The sequence below is a fragment of the Pygocentrus nattereri genome, chromosome 18 (genome assembly GCF_015220715.1).
Source record: "Pygocentrus nattereri isolate fPygNat1 chromosome 18, fPygNat1.pri, whole genome shotgun sequence".
Lineage (NCBI taxonomy): Eukaryota > Metazoa > Chordata > Actinopteri > Characiformes > Serrasalmidae > Pygocentrus > Pygocentrus nattereri.
In genome coordinates, this window is record NC_051228.1 from 8426536 (window position 1) to 8443537 (window position 17002).

Consider the following 17002-nt stretch of genomic DNA (forward strand, 5'->3'; position numbering starts at 1 on the left):
ATCAGTGAATGTTTTTGGGATTATTGGGGACAGAAGCAAAAAATAGTAACCAACTTCTAAGACTGAACTTTGGAGGTGTGCAAAAAATCCCTGCAGATTTCATGAGAAACTGAAAGCGAGTGTACTGAAAAGAGAAAGAGTGAACACGTTAATGCTGACATGAGCTGATATGATATGTAGTTGTTGAGGCTTTTTGTTAAATATATGTTCAGCTTTTATGAACAGCTTGTACTTCTAGGCTGGAAATTATATAAATAAAGGGTGGTCTCTGACTTTTGCACAGTACTGTATATACACATGAACAAGTGGACTGCAGTAGACTGAATACCTACCCACTAGGGCTGGCCTGAATTTGAATACTTGAGTATTTGTTTATTATGCTGGGCTATGTCTATTCTTTGGAAGATTTGTCTTTGTTATGCCACAAAAACTGGAGCCTAAGCTACAACAATCACCATCGACAGAAACCTTTAGAAAGAACCGTTGCTATTAATATATTAAGGTAAAATGTAAAAAATAATTAACCTCATCTCAGAGCGCAACAAACTGCACCACACTGAAGTGCCTCAGAAAGTGAGCTGTTTAAATTGCTGGACGATTAAAAGGAAAAAAGAGTTAAGTGCAACATTTGAGATAAGAGTTTTGTGTAATATGACAATTTTAATGAATCAGTTCTAAAACATAAGCCCAGTGATCTTGTTGCTCCCTGATTTTCACAGCGCAAGTGCTTCACTGTCTCGTATACATGTATTGCATTAAGTTTTACGACGCTGCCCGATTTGTACACTGCATGCCTATGGTATTAGCAGATTACCACCACAACTGCAGTCTCATTCTCCTTCCTAGTTTAACACGACTTACTACTTAGTATTAAGCGCCTTTCAATGTGTAAAAGCTTTGGGCCTCATTCACCAACTGTTCTTTTCTTGGGGGGATTTTTTCCAATTTCCTCCCCAATTTAATCATATCCACTTCCACTCACTAGTTAGGACTCCCCCAGCCCTATGATACCACCAGTGATAGGACGGGGGAAGGCTAGCACAGGCTTCCTGAGTCCTGTAACGCATCACTGTATCTTTTCCAACTGCTGCTAACGCAACGTCACTGGACTGAACAGCTGAACATGCTTGGAGGAGAACACTAACTTCCAGCTCTGCTACATCAGCTAAGAGATAACTACACTGGCTGGTATTGCTGAGTGGTGGGGGAGAGGAGGGGCCATTCTACCCACCTGGAGAGTGCAAGGCCAATTGTGCTCTGTTGGAGCCCTGGCCATGGAACGCTGTAGCATCACTGGGGATCGAACTCGCAGCTGCAACCATTCTTAAGAAAAAAAAAACTTAGAATGTCCACATATATGGCTTTTATGTGGACATAAAATGCATTGTTGGTGTGTAGAGACTAGGGCTGGGCAATATGATGATATATATCGGTATTGTGATAAATGATGTCACAATACAATACAATATGCTTTTCTAAACACATTTTGTTTATCATCAGTACTTATAGAACACTGACCAACTGCTTCATTATAGAGAGTCAATTTAGTCTGGGTTAACTGGATTTAGTGCAAAGACAGCCAAATACTGAATAAAAATCATTGTATTCACAGTTTTCAACAGTACTAATACACATGGAATTACTACTAAAAAATATGCTAATTTTCTTATGGCTAAGCAACAGTTTTAAAGTGCAGTAAAATGCTTAAGCCTATGCGGTACAGATCAGGTAGTACTGGTGCACAGTGCAAATTGGGCAGGGGATGCAGATAGATAGGTAGTGCCCATCCGTATTTGAGCACCACTTCCCTACATATAAACTATTAATACAACTGCAGTAATACACATGCTTAAAATAATGTCTTTTAAGGACGATTTTTATAATTTGCTATAATTTGGGAGACATCAGAAAGTATTCAACGATGCTAAGGTGCTGTTCAGACCAGCCCTAATACCCACAGTACATACATATAAGTACAAAATCTACAATCTACAATCTACAGATATAAGAATAAGCCTCTTGTGTTTTGATGTTTTGATTTTCCTGGCAACTTCAGTAAGTGGTCACTGAAGTCCGCCATTAATTCACATATACTAAATATACATACTACTGCCGCAGCGAAATCTCTTCTAATATACACTTTAATACAGAACACAACATAAGGCATCAAAGTGAAAGTCAGTTACATAAATAGTCAATACAAATTCAACATCCAGCAAACTGTTGGTGGAACACAAGGAAAGTGGGAATTCAGTCTTCTGTGCAGTTCCAAAAAACATATAGAGCTAATGACTAAGGAGTGGTGCTGCTGGAGTTCGATTCAGAGGTCTTTGAAAATAAAAATAAACATAAAAATGAAAATGTGCCCATCATTCAAAATAGCATGCTTGACCGCTGATCAGTCCTTCATTGGTCCTCTGCAAAACCAGCAGATAAAATGTGCGGAGGTGCACTCATAAAAAAGGGTCCCATCCAAAATGAAACAAAAATACCTTCCGGGAATTTGAGAAAGTCAGATCCATCTGCAAACTAAGAATGCAATCACATCAGAAGGTAAAAAGAGCAGATGCTCGCAAAAAAAAACCCACACCCCGGTCAACGGGAAATGCCATCGCGTGTGTATCCCTCATATCCGTGTTCAGTGTATATAGACAGCTCGTCTGTGCTGCTGACTCCATTGTTTATTTCTGAAAGTTAAACAGAGCAAAAACAATGCATGATTATGGCAGGAAGGAGTGGAAGCCCAGAGCCGTTAGTGACTAGAAAGGCTGTACAGCTTATACACACTGATATCCACTGTACACCGAGTTGGTGCTTTATTTGAAACACCTACACACTTAGAAAAGATTCTTTAGTAAAGTTCTTTAGTAAAGAAAATGGCTCTATATAGAAGCATAACCACTAAAAAACCTTTTGCATGATTAAAGGGTACTTCAGATTGATAGACAATGTGCTATATATGGTTCTATATAGAACCTGTTTGAAAAGGGTTCTATATAGCACCAAAAAGGGTTCTTCTAATATTAAAAGCTTTTCAAAAAGGTTCTACACAGAACCACACTGAACATATTCTACATCAATCTAAAGAAGCCATTCACAACGCAAAAAACCCTTTAATTATGCAAATGTTGTTTTGAGTGTTCATGGTTCTATATAGAACCATTTTCTACACTATAGAACCCTTGAAGATCCATCTGTACTGTGCCAAAGTACACAACCCCCCTCCCTTAAGCTATGTTGCTGGGGTCATCACATTGTGTACACTTTTAGGTCACTTTATTAGAAACCTTGTTGCCTGATGCTTTTAGTTGGTGGACTATTTTCAGTCCAGCAGTGACACTAAGGTGTTTAAAAACTCCAGGAGCACTGCTGTGTCTGATCCACTCAGACCAGCACAGCACAATCTAACACACCACCAGCAGTGCTGAGAATGATCCACCACTCAAATAATACCGAATCTGTGGTGGTCCTGTGGGGGTCCTGACCACTGAAGAACAGGGTAAAAGGGGGGGTAACAAAGTATCAGAGAAACAGACGGACTACAGACGGTCTGTAACTGTAGAACTACAAAGTGCACCTATACAGTAATGAACTGGCTGGTCAGTGTGTGGTCTCTCGTCTCACCTGAGAAGATGAGTTTCTCCTTCATGATGTTGACGTCACGGCTGGGCCTGCGCACCACAGCGCTGAGCATGATCTGCTCCGGATTATAGCTTCTCATTCCACTCATCCTCCACCTGCACAGCAACAAGAATATTCCATAAATCACCATTCAAGCAAGATACCATGCACACGAAATCCCATCTCGTCAGGTAATGGAGAAAAAATGACTTGTGACAGTTGTATTATTTTCTAAAAACAGTAACTTCACACTATGTTGAAATAATTTAGTATCAAAGTCAATTTGGCTTAATATGTCATAAAGACTTATTTCTAAGAAATCTGGCTTATGGTGAAAAAAATGACTTAACACCTCAATTAAGTTTTTCTCATTTCAAAATAATGAGTTATTATCTCAAAACTGTGACTTTCTTGAAGTGTAATTACTCCTTATTTCAACACAGTACGTTGGAATTCTGTCCCATTAAAAGAAATGTGAGAATATAAGTCAACATTTTGGCACACTAAGTCAAAAGTATTGGCACACTGCTTCCAAACATTCCAAATTTTTTCTCTCCTCTACCCGGCAGGAATGTATTTCCATACAACAATGTACAGCCCCAATCTGCTCTTTCAAAAAGGCACCCCACTCTTAATAAATATAGGCTTCCACCTAAGAAACTACAGTTTAGGCTTCTGTCTGAGACACTTTTAGTCTTTAGGCAATGGCGTAGAAAACCATACGCAGATCAAACACTGGCTAAACATAGTAAAGGTAATAAAAAACAAACAGATACAAATAAACGTAAAATAACTGAACACTATTGGGTGGATGGTAACAGTGAAACATTACGACACAAGCACAAGACAAGAGGGGAGGTAAGGCACAACAAATATAGAAAGTGGGCAGAAATGACCATCAGAAGCTAAAGGTAAATGCAAAGCGATCTGACCCCGGACAATCCTGGTTACCTGATCGCGTGATAGCTGAGAGATGGCAGAAAGCAGCAGAATGGGGAGGCATGCAGAGAGCAGGTAACAGAGAGGACAGACAGGAACAGAGAGAGAGGAGAGAAGAGGAAGAATGAGAAGGAAAAGAGAGCAAAGCAGTCAGTTCAGAAGCAGCCACTCTTACAGCTGCAAGCAAACAGCTTGAAAGTGTACTTCAGCATTTTTCAACATCATCTCTATCTGCTGTGTCTGCAGTGTAGGGGTGACTACAAGAGCAGACAAGCTGTTGACTCAAAACTCATAACAAAAGCAATTAGGCAGTTGCTTACATCTGTAAACAAATCGCTGTTATCAGAACAAAACCTCGTATCTCCAAAATGGTAAATTTACAAGAGAAGGAAAAAAAACCTACTTTACTTTCAATGTAAGTCAATGGAACCAGAATTTTGGGCCATTCCTTTTGGTCCATTTGTCATGAAAATTACCGACAATATAAAGAGCAACAGGTATTTTCAAATTATGATTAAAAACAGGAAAAAAATGAGCAAAATAATGAACATAAATGGAGATAGGAGGTTGTTCCGACATCAGTGAAATCTTTGAAATATCTGACAATATAATGCTAATTAATATGCTAATTAAAATGCTTATAAATAACTCAAGAGCAATGCAGTAAACAAAAAAACCCCTCAGACACAGCCTATGAAAACTCTACCCACACCACTGTGTTGACTTTTGAACTTTACACTGGTAACAATCTGCACTGTGCTTCTCTTCTCCGGCCTGGAGCACACGATACTTTATTCCCATAAACAGTCTAAGAGGTTGACTCGTCAGACCACATTGTGCAATTTAATTTCAGATAAGCTCGAGCCCAGAAAAGTCAGTGGCGTTTCCAGACATTGTTGATATATGGCTTCTGCTGTGCACAATAGAGTCTTAATCTGTAATTGTGTAAATAAATGGATACTCCATTTAAACCCAAGCATAATTGCTATTTAAGATGTCCAGACTGTTTTGGAAACTGTTGCAGGTATTAGTTTCTGAATTAACGTATATGTACAAAATAATGAATTTGATAAAACATAACACTAAATATCTTGCCGTTGTACTTTCATATAAATACTGGTCAACATGGATTTACAAATCACTGCTTTTTGTTTTTGCATGTATTTTACACACGTTTTTTGAAAGTAAGGCTTGCATTATAAGTGTGTTTTGAGGGTTTTGGTGGGGGGGGTATTGATAGTCAATACTGTATGTACAGTTTTGTGAAAAAGTTTGAACACCTCTGGTCAAATTACATGTCCTGTTGATTGTCTAAGTGAAAATAAGTTAACACATGCTTACAACATACAAGAATATGCTTAAAATTGACATGTCCTGCACATTTTACATTTACTAAAATTCTATTTATTTGGTACAAAAAATAAATCAAATAAGTATATTTAAAACAGAATATAAATATAGAATAGAATAGAGTAATATTTTGAATATGTCAGATTCAGCAAATACATAATTGCAGAAGTGTGTACTTTGTAAAGGGTGTGTTTACTTATTTTCACCTAAAAATGCCAACAATACATGTCATTTGACCAACGTCTGCATACGTCTCTCTGCATGTCTATAATGTTTTCCAACAAATCTTCCAGGTCCAGCTGCTGGAGAGAGAGGTGCCTTTGCAGAAAGCTTTACAGGTGTGTTGTTACAAAGACTGAAAGATTAGAAGTGAGACAGTCACAGTTACCGTGAATGAGATTAAACCGTTTCAGGGAGGAATGAGTTTAACAGCTCCTCTTTATAATGATCAATGGCACTAACGTTTCCGAGAGGTATACTTACTTTTGGAATATAAATATTCCTATGACAATCGCTGCAGATATCAGATCGGATGTGATCCATATCAAGCAGTATTCATCTGGACTCTGAAAAACAAGAGCAGCTGTTATTACAACGTCTCACCACTAGATGGTAACATGGCAGTTCTCAACTCCTGACCTGTACATCTTATTGCTTTTCTTGCTCTACCACACCAACTTTCACCCATGGAGGACTTGTTAATCATCTGATTGGTTGGATCAGGTGTGTTACAACAGGAAACACCAAAATATCAGAGCGGGGTACTCCAGAGCAGGAATACGAAAGCAAGGAAGATGCTTAAATTAATAAAAGAGAGACATAGAGAGGCAAGAAGAACAAGGATAGGGAGAGATAGGAAGAAAGCCATGCTCTCTCACCATAATCCAGATAGGGTGAGGCACTTTACGGAGGATTTGGGGGGCATCAGAGGAGACAGACTGCACCCCGCTGCACCACAGCACTGAGTACAGCCACGGCTCGTTCACTGGATACACGTTCAGACTCACGTTGCTCCTGCTGAGGCGCCTACTCTCATACACACACACACACACACACACACCCACACACACACACACACACACACCCACACAAACGCAAAACACAAAAGCAGACAGCAAATAGAGTGACCATCATATTTTATCTTTATGTTAGTTAAAATATAATTTTGTTAGTACCCAAGTGCTGTTACCCACTGATATTAAATTTACAAACATGCATGTACAGTAAGGGTGAAGGATATTTTAAACACAGTGTCCTTTTCAATACACTACGTGCATGTTTCCAATAAATAATATAAAACATTAATATTAACCCATTTACAGCATTTAGAAAACAGCACTACAATTACATTTGATATAATCATTAAAACAAATTTTTTACATTAATGTATGAATCTCCTTAACGTCTCATGCCTGAAACACCCGTTTACGTTAGTAATCCCTTACAGCTTATGATAATTGTAGCTGTGTTCATTCAGCCTTGTTACCTGCACACATGCACCTCTATAAAATATCTGGAATACTGCACTAAAATCCCGTCGAGATGCTAAATTAGCATTACTGTCTAGTTTTTTCCTTCTTTTTTTAGCCAACATTTATGGTCTGAACGGAAGGTTTAGCTCTAATAGTGACAGTGGCAGAGTGTTTATCTCATGCAGATATGCGTGGCGTTAGTGCTGATGTGAAGTGCTCCTCGTTTGTTTGTGTACCTGATTTCCCGCACTGTAGCTTGACTGTAGTGTAAGCTGAGGGTGTGGCTGCTCCTCTCTTTCAGCTCCTCCACAGGAAGCCTCTCTTCTGATGTCTGCTGCAGCAGCGGCACGGCGGCTCGGACCGTTTTCCTGTACCAGTCTAGAGTCCACATCACCTACAAACACAAACACACGGTCAGACACCTGTTCTTCCACACAAACCGCTGACTAATGGCACAGCCAGACAAGCTGACACACAACACTGAAAGGCTAATAGACTTGAGACCGGCACAGGTTCATTATTGTACAATTCCACACTTAGTCACTAATGTCTCCAAAACAACAACCCCCATGTTCTCTGCTTGATGCTACACAGGAGATGCCACAGGAGGCTGTTGATATGGAAAAGCTTGACTCCATGACTGCTGGCATTCCTCCTGAATGTGAGTGGGAGGAGCTCTTAGTGAAGGTGGCACAACAAACACAGCAGACGATGATGGATTTTTCCAATAACCAACACATGCAATCAACATTACATCACTTTTTAAAAATTCTAGCCCCATTTAGAACTTAGTGTTCAGGATATTTAAAGCTTGGCTACTGTGTAACCTTCACTTCTTTACTTTTTCAGTCAAAACTGATATTAGTGAACTACAACCAACTTCTAAGAAAATGCAACCAACTTGTAAGACTCAATTTCGGAGGACTGGAAAAATATCCTTGCAGATTTTTTTGAAGACTGAAAGCTAATCGCCTGAAAAGAACAGAAGCTGAAATAAAGGCAAAGGGTGGCAACAATATACTGGAACACTAAATATTCATAAATACAAATGTAAATAATATTCTACAAAAAAGTAAAATAAGTATATTATTACTATTATGTTCAATTAAATATTATTTGTAATTTATATTATTGCCTATATTATTATAATTAACAATAATAATAAAAATAAGAAGAAGCATGCATTATCTATGAGGTCGGTCCTCACCTGTTCTGACTGGATGCCTGAGCGTTGGATGGTCTTTTGGACATCTTTGATCCAGAGCTGGTAGCGAGGGTGCTGTGGTGGGGGTCTGCGCAGGCTGAAGATGACCGAGCGGTTTGTCCTGGTCGCCAGACGGAGCAGTTCCAACAAACTACACACCGTCTGGTTGCCCGCTCGGTTGCGGTCCTTGGTGGACATAAACTGGACAGTCCAGTAAGGGTCATCCTGAGAGACAGGAAACGCAGAGACAGAGAGGTGAGGCTGGTAGCGAGTAGAGAAAATTCTGTGAACACACCAAAACATGCTACACCAACAAGTGCATATACTGGTGAACTTTTTTTCTATAATAATTAAATGATGGAAACAAATTTGCTAAAAAACACAACTGCCAAAATTTCCATCCATATTCTGGACACATCAAAAATACCTTCATCCTTATCAAACGTGAGAACAACAGCTAGTGCTGCGTAAGCTAAGCATGCTGCCGATTCCACAAGAACCACAAGAGGAAAAGAGAGGAGCTACATGTATGAGTGACAGGGAGAACTTTCTGGAGAGAGTTAGGATGTATGAATGTGTGTATGTACCCTCAGGAACCACAGGCCAGCACTCAGAGAGCGGATCTCGGTCCAATTGAAGAGTGAGGCGTCATCATGTTGGCGCTTGGGAAAGAGCCTGGCTACATCGGTGGTCCGGCGCAGGGTCTGGTCCCGCATCAGGAAGGGCACTCCATCCATACTGCAGAGACAGGAGAAATAGGGGCCAATTACAGACGGCACAATACCGTTTCTTTTTTTTTCTTTTTTCTTTAAAAAACACTAAACTTTAAAATAAGTTTTTTCAGTAGGAGTACCGTTATTAGAAATCTAAAAGTACACAGTTTTCCCAACAGGAAGAGACACATGACCTCTACAATACAGGGTAAAAACTCAGAGAAAACACAGAAAAAGCACATGCAGTGCAAAAAATTGACTTTTAAAATATGAGAGATTTTGAGTCAACATAATAAAAGGTTTGGGAATGATTGGTTATTTGGCTGTGGGGGTATTAATGGTAAAGGGTTACTTTGGTTGTGGGGGTGTTAACGGTTATGGGATATTTGGTTGTGTGGGTAATGGTTAAGGGTTATTTGGCTCTGATGATATTAATAGTGAAGAGTTATTTGACTGGGAGAGTATTAACGGTTAAGGGGTATTGGCTGTGTGGTTTGTAAGTAGTATTTGACTTTGAGGGTATTGACAGTTAAGGGTTGTTTTGTTGTGGGGGTTGTAATGGTTAAGGGTTGTTTTGCTTTGGGGGTATTAACAGTTAAGGGTTATTGGCTGTGGGGGTATGAATGGTTAAAAATTATTCATTTGCAGCTGTGGGGGTATTATTAGTTATGAGATATTTGGTTGGGTGAATGTTTATGGTTATGGGATATTTGGTTGTGGGGGTATTAATGGTTATGCGATATTTGGCTATGGGAGTATTAATGGTTAAAATTTTTATGGTTTACTCCTATAAATTTTTGCCTCAGATATCTAAGACAGCATTTCCTTCTGGTATAAGCCTGTAACGATGCCAGGTCAAATTCATTTATGTTCACAAGATCTGGCTGGCTGGTTAAAACTACTCGTTGGCGTGCATATCAAGTATCTTCAAACATATGTTATTGTAAAACAAGTTTCAGGCATATAAGTATAAGCCTTTAGTTTTAAATGCCTTTAAGAATATTAAGAACATACTTTCAATCAGGTGTTTGAACATTTGGTTAGTTCTATATGTCAATAAATTGTGTGGAATGCAGATGTCTCACATCTGTAACACTAACTGCCTATAAGACATGAGAAATAAACCCAGGTCACGCTGGGTCAGGTCCCAGGGTGGGCATCAGGCCTTCTTAGGGCAGGCAGGCTAATGGCAGTCCCTCATTAATCTAGAGAGCCGTAGAGAGCTGAGAGTGATAGAGATCGCCTCATTATCATGTCTGCACTTCATTTACTGAGTCAATAGGCAGCCTCCTGAGAGCTCCTCGGCTCAATACCACTATCAGCAGCCCGCACGACACCAATAGACCAGCAGCACTGCAGCTAGAGCCAAAAAGCCATTAGAGAATTCACTGAACATGAGAGAAAAAAGGCAGAAGAAGATGAATCACCAAACGGTGGAGTTACATGCTGAACTCAAAGACCCGAATAGCTCACAGAGTTAGAGCTCTGAGCTTTTGACACATGCTTTGCAATTAAGAGCAACTATGTCTCCTTGTTTCTTTCATAATAAATACACTGCTCAAAGTTTGAGGACACCTGGCATAAATGAGCATGTTTTTTTTTTGTCAACTTAACATATTAAAGATCACCTAGATTCAGGTAGAGGAAACCAGATCTAAACAAACAGACAGACAGACACATTGATAGGTGTACTTCACTGATATGCCAAGGGGAAATCTGGGTTAATATAGTTGGAAGCAGCAATAATGGGGTCCAAGCACTCATGGGATGTTTAAAGGGGAATTTAATAGATGTTTAAAAAAATCTGAATCATTAAATGCAAGATGTGAGCAATTTAAACTGTTTTTGTGAGTAATGCTTCTTTCTAGAGAATTTATTTAAGTCTGAATTCACCCTGGTGGTAACTAGAATCAGACATCCAAAGAGTTTAATGCCTCACAAAACTCCCACATAGGAAGCAGTTTCCATGAAATACTGCCTGATGTCTGAGAGATTGTTTGATAGTTCTGAGAAGATTAAGATTTTGGACTAAAATCCATTCATAATGAAGGGACAGATGCATGACATTGCAATGAAAAACAGCACAGAATAAAAATGCAATGCTATTTTATCATTTTCAATATTACATATAAAAGACATATATTGTTCACTGATCAATTTGAATATTAAATAGTTACATTTGCAGTGTAGACATTGTGCATTGCAAATAAATTGGTGAGCTTCTCTGCAATGAACCATTTCACATCAAAACATTCACAATGACTTTGTTTGCATCTTAATGACTGAATTAACCAGACATTTTGGTATTAATTTGAAAAAATCCCATTTAAGCAGATCATAAAAACCTGAGACAGTCTGAACTTCTGAATAGCACTAAATGCTACACATTTTATCCCCTTGTTGTGATGTCAGCACTCAAATCTTTCAGCCAGAAGTGTTTTAATATGAGCTTTAAACCAGAGTTTGAAAAAGGAAAATTTGCTCTCCATATCAAGGAAGACATTTTGATGAACATGATGAAGCAAAAATATACCCAACTATTAGTAAATAGCTGCTTTTATGTTAACAAAACATTTGCATATACATTTCCTACTTAATAGGAATGTGAGGACAATTTCAAAAGAAGGTAAGGTGCCCACAGTATTTGGACGTGCAGTAGATGAAGATGCAGATGATAAATAAAGGTGTACCTGATAGTGACATCGGCCTCGAAGGCGCTCACCTTCTGCTGCAAAGCTTTATTGAAGGACATCACTGTGTTCTCGGGAGCGAGCTAGGAGACAGACAACAGCAGCTCAGAGTCAATACTACCAGGAGGGGTGAGACAAGCAGCATCTGCTGATAATAAACTCACTGACTTCCTCCATTAATGGACACTGAGAAGGATTTGTGTCTATTACAGAATTGGCACAGTGTGAGTTTAAATAAGTCAGGTTACGCAATGTTAAAATATATCGTCATTTCCAGTCAAAACAACTACACACACACACACACACACACACATTATATTGCCAAAAGTATTCACTCGTCTGCCTTCACACGCATATGAACTTGAGTGACATCCCATTTTTAATCCGTATGGTTTAATATGATGGCAGCCCACCCTTTGCAGCTATAGCACCTTAAACTCTTCTGTGAAGGCTTTCCACAAGGTGGAAACGTGAAGGCCTGGCTTGCAGTCTCTGCTCTAATTCATCACAAAGATGTTCTATCGGGTTGAGGTCAGGACTCTGTCCACGTCTTTATGGACCTTGCTTTGTGACCTGGTGTGCAGTCATGTTGGAACCAGAAGGGGCCGTCCCCAGACTGTTCCCACAAAGTTGGGAGCATGAATCTGCTGATGCTGAAGCATTAAGAGTTCCTTTCACTGGAACTAAGGGGCTGAGCCACACTCCTGAAAAACAACCCCACACCATAATCCCCCCTCCACCAAACTTTACACTTTACACCACTGCATTCAACACTTTGCATTGCACTTGGTGATGTAAGGCTTGGATGCAGCTGCTTGGCCATGGAAACCCATTCCATGAAGCTCTCTACGCTGTTCTTGAGCTAATCTGAAGACTGCATGAAGTTTGGAGGTCTGTAGTGATTGATTCTGCAGAAAGTTGGTGACCTCTGCGCACTATGCGCCTCAGCATCCGCGGACCCCGCTCTGTCATTTTACATGGCCAACCACTTCTTGGCCGAGTTGCTGTCGTTCCCAATCGCTTCCAATTTGTTATAATACCACTGACAGTTGACTGTGGAATATTTAGTAGTGAGGAAATTTCACAACTGGACTTGTTGCACAGGTAGCCTCCTATCATGGTACCATCCTGGAATTCACAGAGCTATTTATTTATTTATTACAATTTAGCCTCAGTCCATAAAACTTTTACTTTTAATCTCCGATGTACAGTTTTTGGTGGCCTTCTGACAGTGGAAAGCTGGACACAAACACCTGTGGACTTTTACAGATCTGAAGCAAGAGTGGAGCTTGATTTTTTCCCCCTTTTTCACAGATAAAAGCTTTAAATGCTGTTTTTCTGATGAGAGTCTTTTGCCGGTCTACCAGGTCCTGCAGGTGGCTGAAAGAAGTCCCATTTTCTCTGTATCTTTTCTGAACTTCAGTTTTTAAGTCTCCTGTTCTCTGACTTTGCCCTTCTTTATGCAAGTGCATTATCTTATGTCTGATCTCCTCCTGAAAAATAAATAACCTGTACTAAATGCCTGTCTAAACTGGAAATTAAACAAATGAATGTTGGTTTGAAAAATGTGAAATAGTGCAAAATTACTTTGAATAACAAGCTGTGACTTCAAGCAATTTCAAAGATTCAAAATACCTGAGCGACAGTATTTATCACATTTATCCCAGTAAGTTAAAACAGCATTGTTTACTTCTAATAAGCCTTATTCAAACGGCCAAAGATTAGTACATAGAAATCTTAAAACATAAAGAAACAATTCTGAGAATTCTAGAATCCCTGTGGAGGAAATTGTACCTCTGAAGATCAAGCAGGCAGGGTTTTTCTCCACTGCACAGCAAATTCTGGCAACTGTTGATCTGCCATGAGATCAACAACGTAACGGGGAAACTATATATATATTGATCCTTCCGTTTCTGTGGAATCAATGCTTTCAATGCACTCAGCCTGTGACATCAGAGGCGTTATCTCACAGGAGCCATTCATACAGGCAGTTTTCAACTCTGTGATATACAATGCTGAGGAAGAGGTAAACAAACTGAAATTAAAGAAACAGTTCAGCAAAAAATTTAATTTATACAATTAACCGAAATGTTGTTGATCATCCAAGCCAAGCTATTTTTCTTCTTTAGCTTTGCAGTGGAGTTAAGGAAGCGAGTAAGAGTGCACCCCACTGACTGACATCATGCAAACTGCATGATTAAATCATCAAACCATGCCAAATGATTTCAAATTTGACTTGCTTATGTGGTTTCTGCCACTCTATGACATACTGTTAACTATAAACATGGACAAAGGTACGGTCATACAGTCAGACATTTAAACAACCCTGGTCAAATTACATGTTTTCTTAAAATACCTGAAACAAACTTATATATGGCATTTTTAGAGCACAAATTCAACTTATTTATTTATTTATTTATTTATTTTTAAAAATCAAAATAAAGAACATACCCTAAATGACGTAACGCAGCAAATGTACGGCAACATGTTTGAATGTCTTTAGCTTAAGTGGATACAACCCTTTGGCCTCAGCTGTATCTTCTAAAGAGGCAACCCAATGTGTGTAGTGATACTGCATCTGATATAAGTGAAAATGTGATGATTCACCATTGGAGCTCCACGGCGACCAATGACAGCGGGCCGGGTCTTCAAGTCAGCCCGGTCCATGATGCAGGGGGATGAGATGGCAAAGGGGGCCAGATAGAGAGCCAGGAGAACAAAGAGATAAACCAGGAGCAGCAAGACCTGAAACCCTGCACACATACAAACACAAATGCCTGTTTATATACCCTCTCAGGATTATATACCTTGTTATATATATATATAAATAATAACAATATGTATGATATACATTATATATATATGTATCTATATATATCTATATATATATACATATATCTATATATATGTAATAATATATTCCCTGTTTGGTATACATACCTATATTTATAATAATAATAATAATAATAATAACAATGCATCTCATTTTTGAAAAAATATATACGTATATCTTTAGTTTTCCTATATAACCAGGGTAACCAGGACATCTGGACACAGGCTTTAGTGGAGCTCAATACTGAACTCCAAATTATTAGTCATGCATTCAACTCAGTCTAACAAATACACAACTAAATGATGCGTCTGATTACTGTTTCACGCCTCTTCAAGGTTGTATTATAGAATTATAGTATTTCTGGACACTGTGAGGACTTATTGCTAGGACACGCACTAGCTATGAATACGTCGGTGTGATATGACGACAGCGCCTTTCGTGCCCGCGTGTCAGTGGGGTGATCTCCCATGACCTGCCCAACGGCAGAGTTCTAATCGTTCAAACGCTCAACTGCATTCACGCATGAGGCCAAACTCACTCGTTCTATCTCCACGCACAACTTGTCCAGCTACAAGCCACCCCAATGCAGTCACCGCGGCAACTGCTCCTATGTGCAGAAACGGTCCTGTTGACTGTATACAGACAGAAAACAAACAATCAAGGCCAACCAACATTTTCATATCTCAGTTAAATGTTTTGTTTTACCATCGTAAATCCTTCACTTGTTATTCAGTTATTAATGTATGAGCTTATAACCCAGTAACTACTATGAACTACTCAGTTCCTACTAATAAATTATGCTATTGAAAACCACCATCTTCGCTTAACATTTCATGAGGAATGGGCCAACAGAAATGGCCCAAAATTACTTGGAATAAACATTTATTATAATAGAATATATTAACATTAAGAATGCTTTAATGTTTTGTTATAACAGTGACCAAATGAAACTAAAATGTAGGGTACGTAGTAATTAGAGTGAGGAATGGAGAGTTCTTGGGGTTCATATAAGATGAAGTGATCATCTTAAAATATAAAGTGATCTTTACTGAGATTATTTCAAGTAAATGTAAATGAAACATAAATCACAACATATACTATATGGCCAAAAGTATGTGGATACCCCTCCTGATTATTGAGTTCAGGTGCTTCAGCCACACCCATTGCTAACAGGTATATGAAATAAAGCACACAGCCACGCAGTCTCCATAGATGAACACTGGCTGTAGAAGTACTGTGAGATGGAAGCATCTAGGAGCAACAACAGCTCAGCTACGAATTGCATATTCTCTGTTGCATCACTGTCTACAGGGTTCCAAGCTGCCTTTGGAAGCAACATCAGCACAAGGACTGTGCATCGGGAGCTTCACAAAATGGGTTTCTATGGTCACACACAGCTGCATACAAGCTTAAGATTACTGTAAAACACACCGCCACTGGACTCTGAAGCAGTGGAAACGTTCTCTGGAGTAACGAATTACACTTAACTATCTGGCGGTCTGAAGGACTAATCTGGGCCTGGCACTAATAGCATGAGGGGAAAAATCAGATTCAGCGAAAACCTCAGAAAAACTAAGCATGACAGCGGCTCAGGGACAGCTAATAGCTACACTTACCACAGAACATGATTTGTCACTCATAACACCAGTAACTCGACTTTGCAGTCTCAGATATCCTCTATACAGGGGTCATTTAGTTTCAGTTACATGGAGCCAGGCCTGTGCTGTGCTGCATGGCACCAAACTATTGTTAGCTTAGCCAAAATGCTAAAGTGCAAAAAACAACACAGAACAGGTTTGATTTCAGCTTTTTGTCATTCCAACACCAGTCACTTGACTTTTGCTCTCTCGGACATTAGTTTTTACCACCTGAACTTGTGTCAACAGAGCAGCAGTTAGTCAGAGTCAAACCTGTGGTGTGTGGCACTGTTTGGGTCTGTAGCTGCTCGCTAAGCTAACATTAAATTAGCCGATCAAGCTACAGGATTGATTTTGACTTTCTCTACTTTCACTGCTGTTGCTTGACTTCACTCCCTCATATAAACTTCTGTCGGTGCTTCAATTAAACAGAATTGAACATGTTCTATTGTAAACAGAGCTGTTAGTGTGTTAGCCAAGCTAATGCTAACCGGCTCCTCTTACCTAATTAGCAGCACTTGTTAGTTAGATGGTTTCACATTT

General features: G+C 39.3%; 1 protein-coding gene across 2 annotated transcripts in view; it reads right to left on the reverse strand.

Moving 5' to 3' along the window:
* Positions 1–1584: 1584 nt before the first annotated feature.
* Positions 1585–17002, reverse strand: part of gdpd5a (glycerophosphodiester phosphodiesterase domain containing 5a) — a 63681-nt gene continuing 48263 nt past the window's right edge. Inside the window, exons 7-17 of one of the 2 annotated variants that reach the window (XM_017711921.2) lie at positions 15361–15454; positions 14597–14742; positions 11990–12072; positions 9174–9324; positions 8590–8811; positions 7619–7776; positions 6789–6936; positions 6394–6476; positions 4573–4587; positions 3625–3737; positions 1585–2687 (exon numbers count right to left, since the gene is read on the reverse strand). In XM_017711921.2, the coding sequence (XP_017567410.2) occupies positions 2596–2687; positions 3625–3737; positions 4573–4587; positions 6394–6476; positions 6789–6936; positions 7619–7776; positions 8590–8811; positions 9174–9324; positions 11990–12072; positions 14597–14742; positions 15361–15454 (1305 nt within the window). In that variant the 3' untranslated portion in view covers positions 1585–2595. The remainder of the gene's footprint in view (positions 2688–3624; positions 3738–4572; positions 4588–6393; positions 6477–6788; positions 6937–7618; positions 7777–8589; positions 8812–9173; positions 9325–11989; positions 12073–14596; positions 14743–15360; positions 15455–17002) is intronic. The other variant, XM_017711922.2, reaches the window with a different exon arrangement.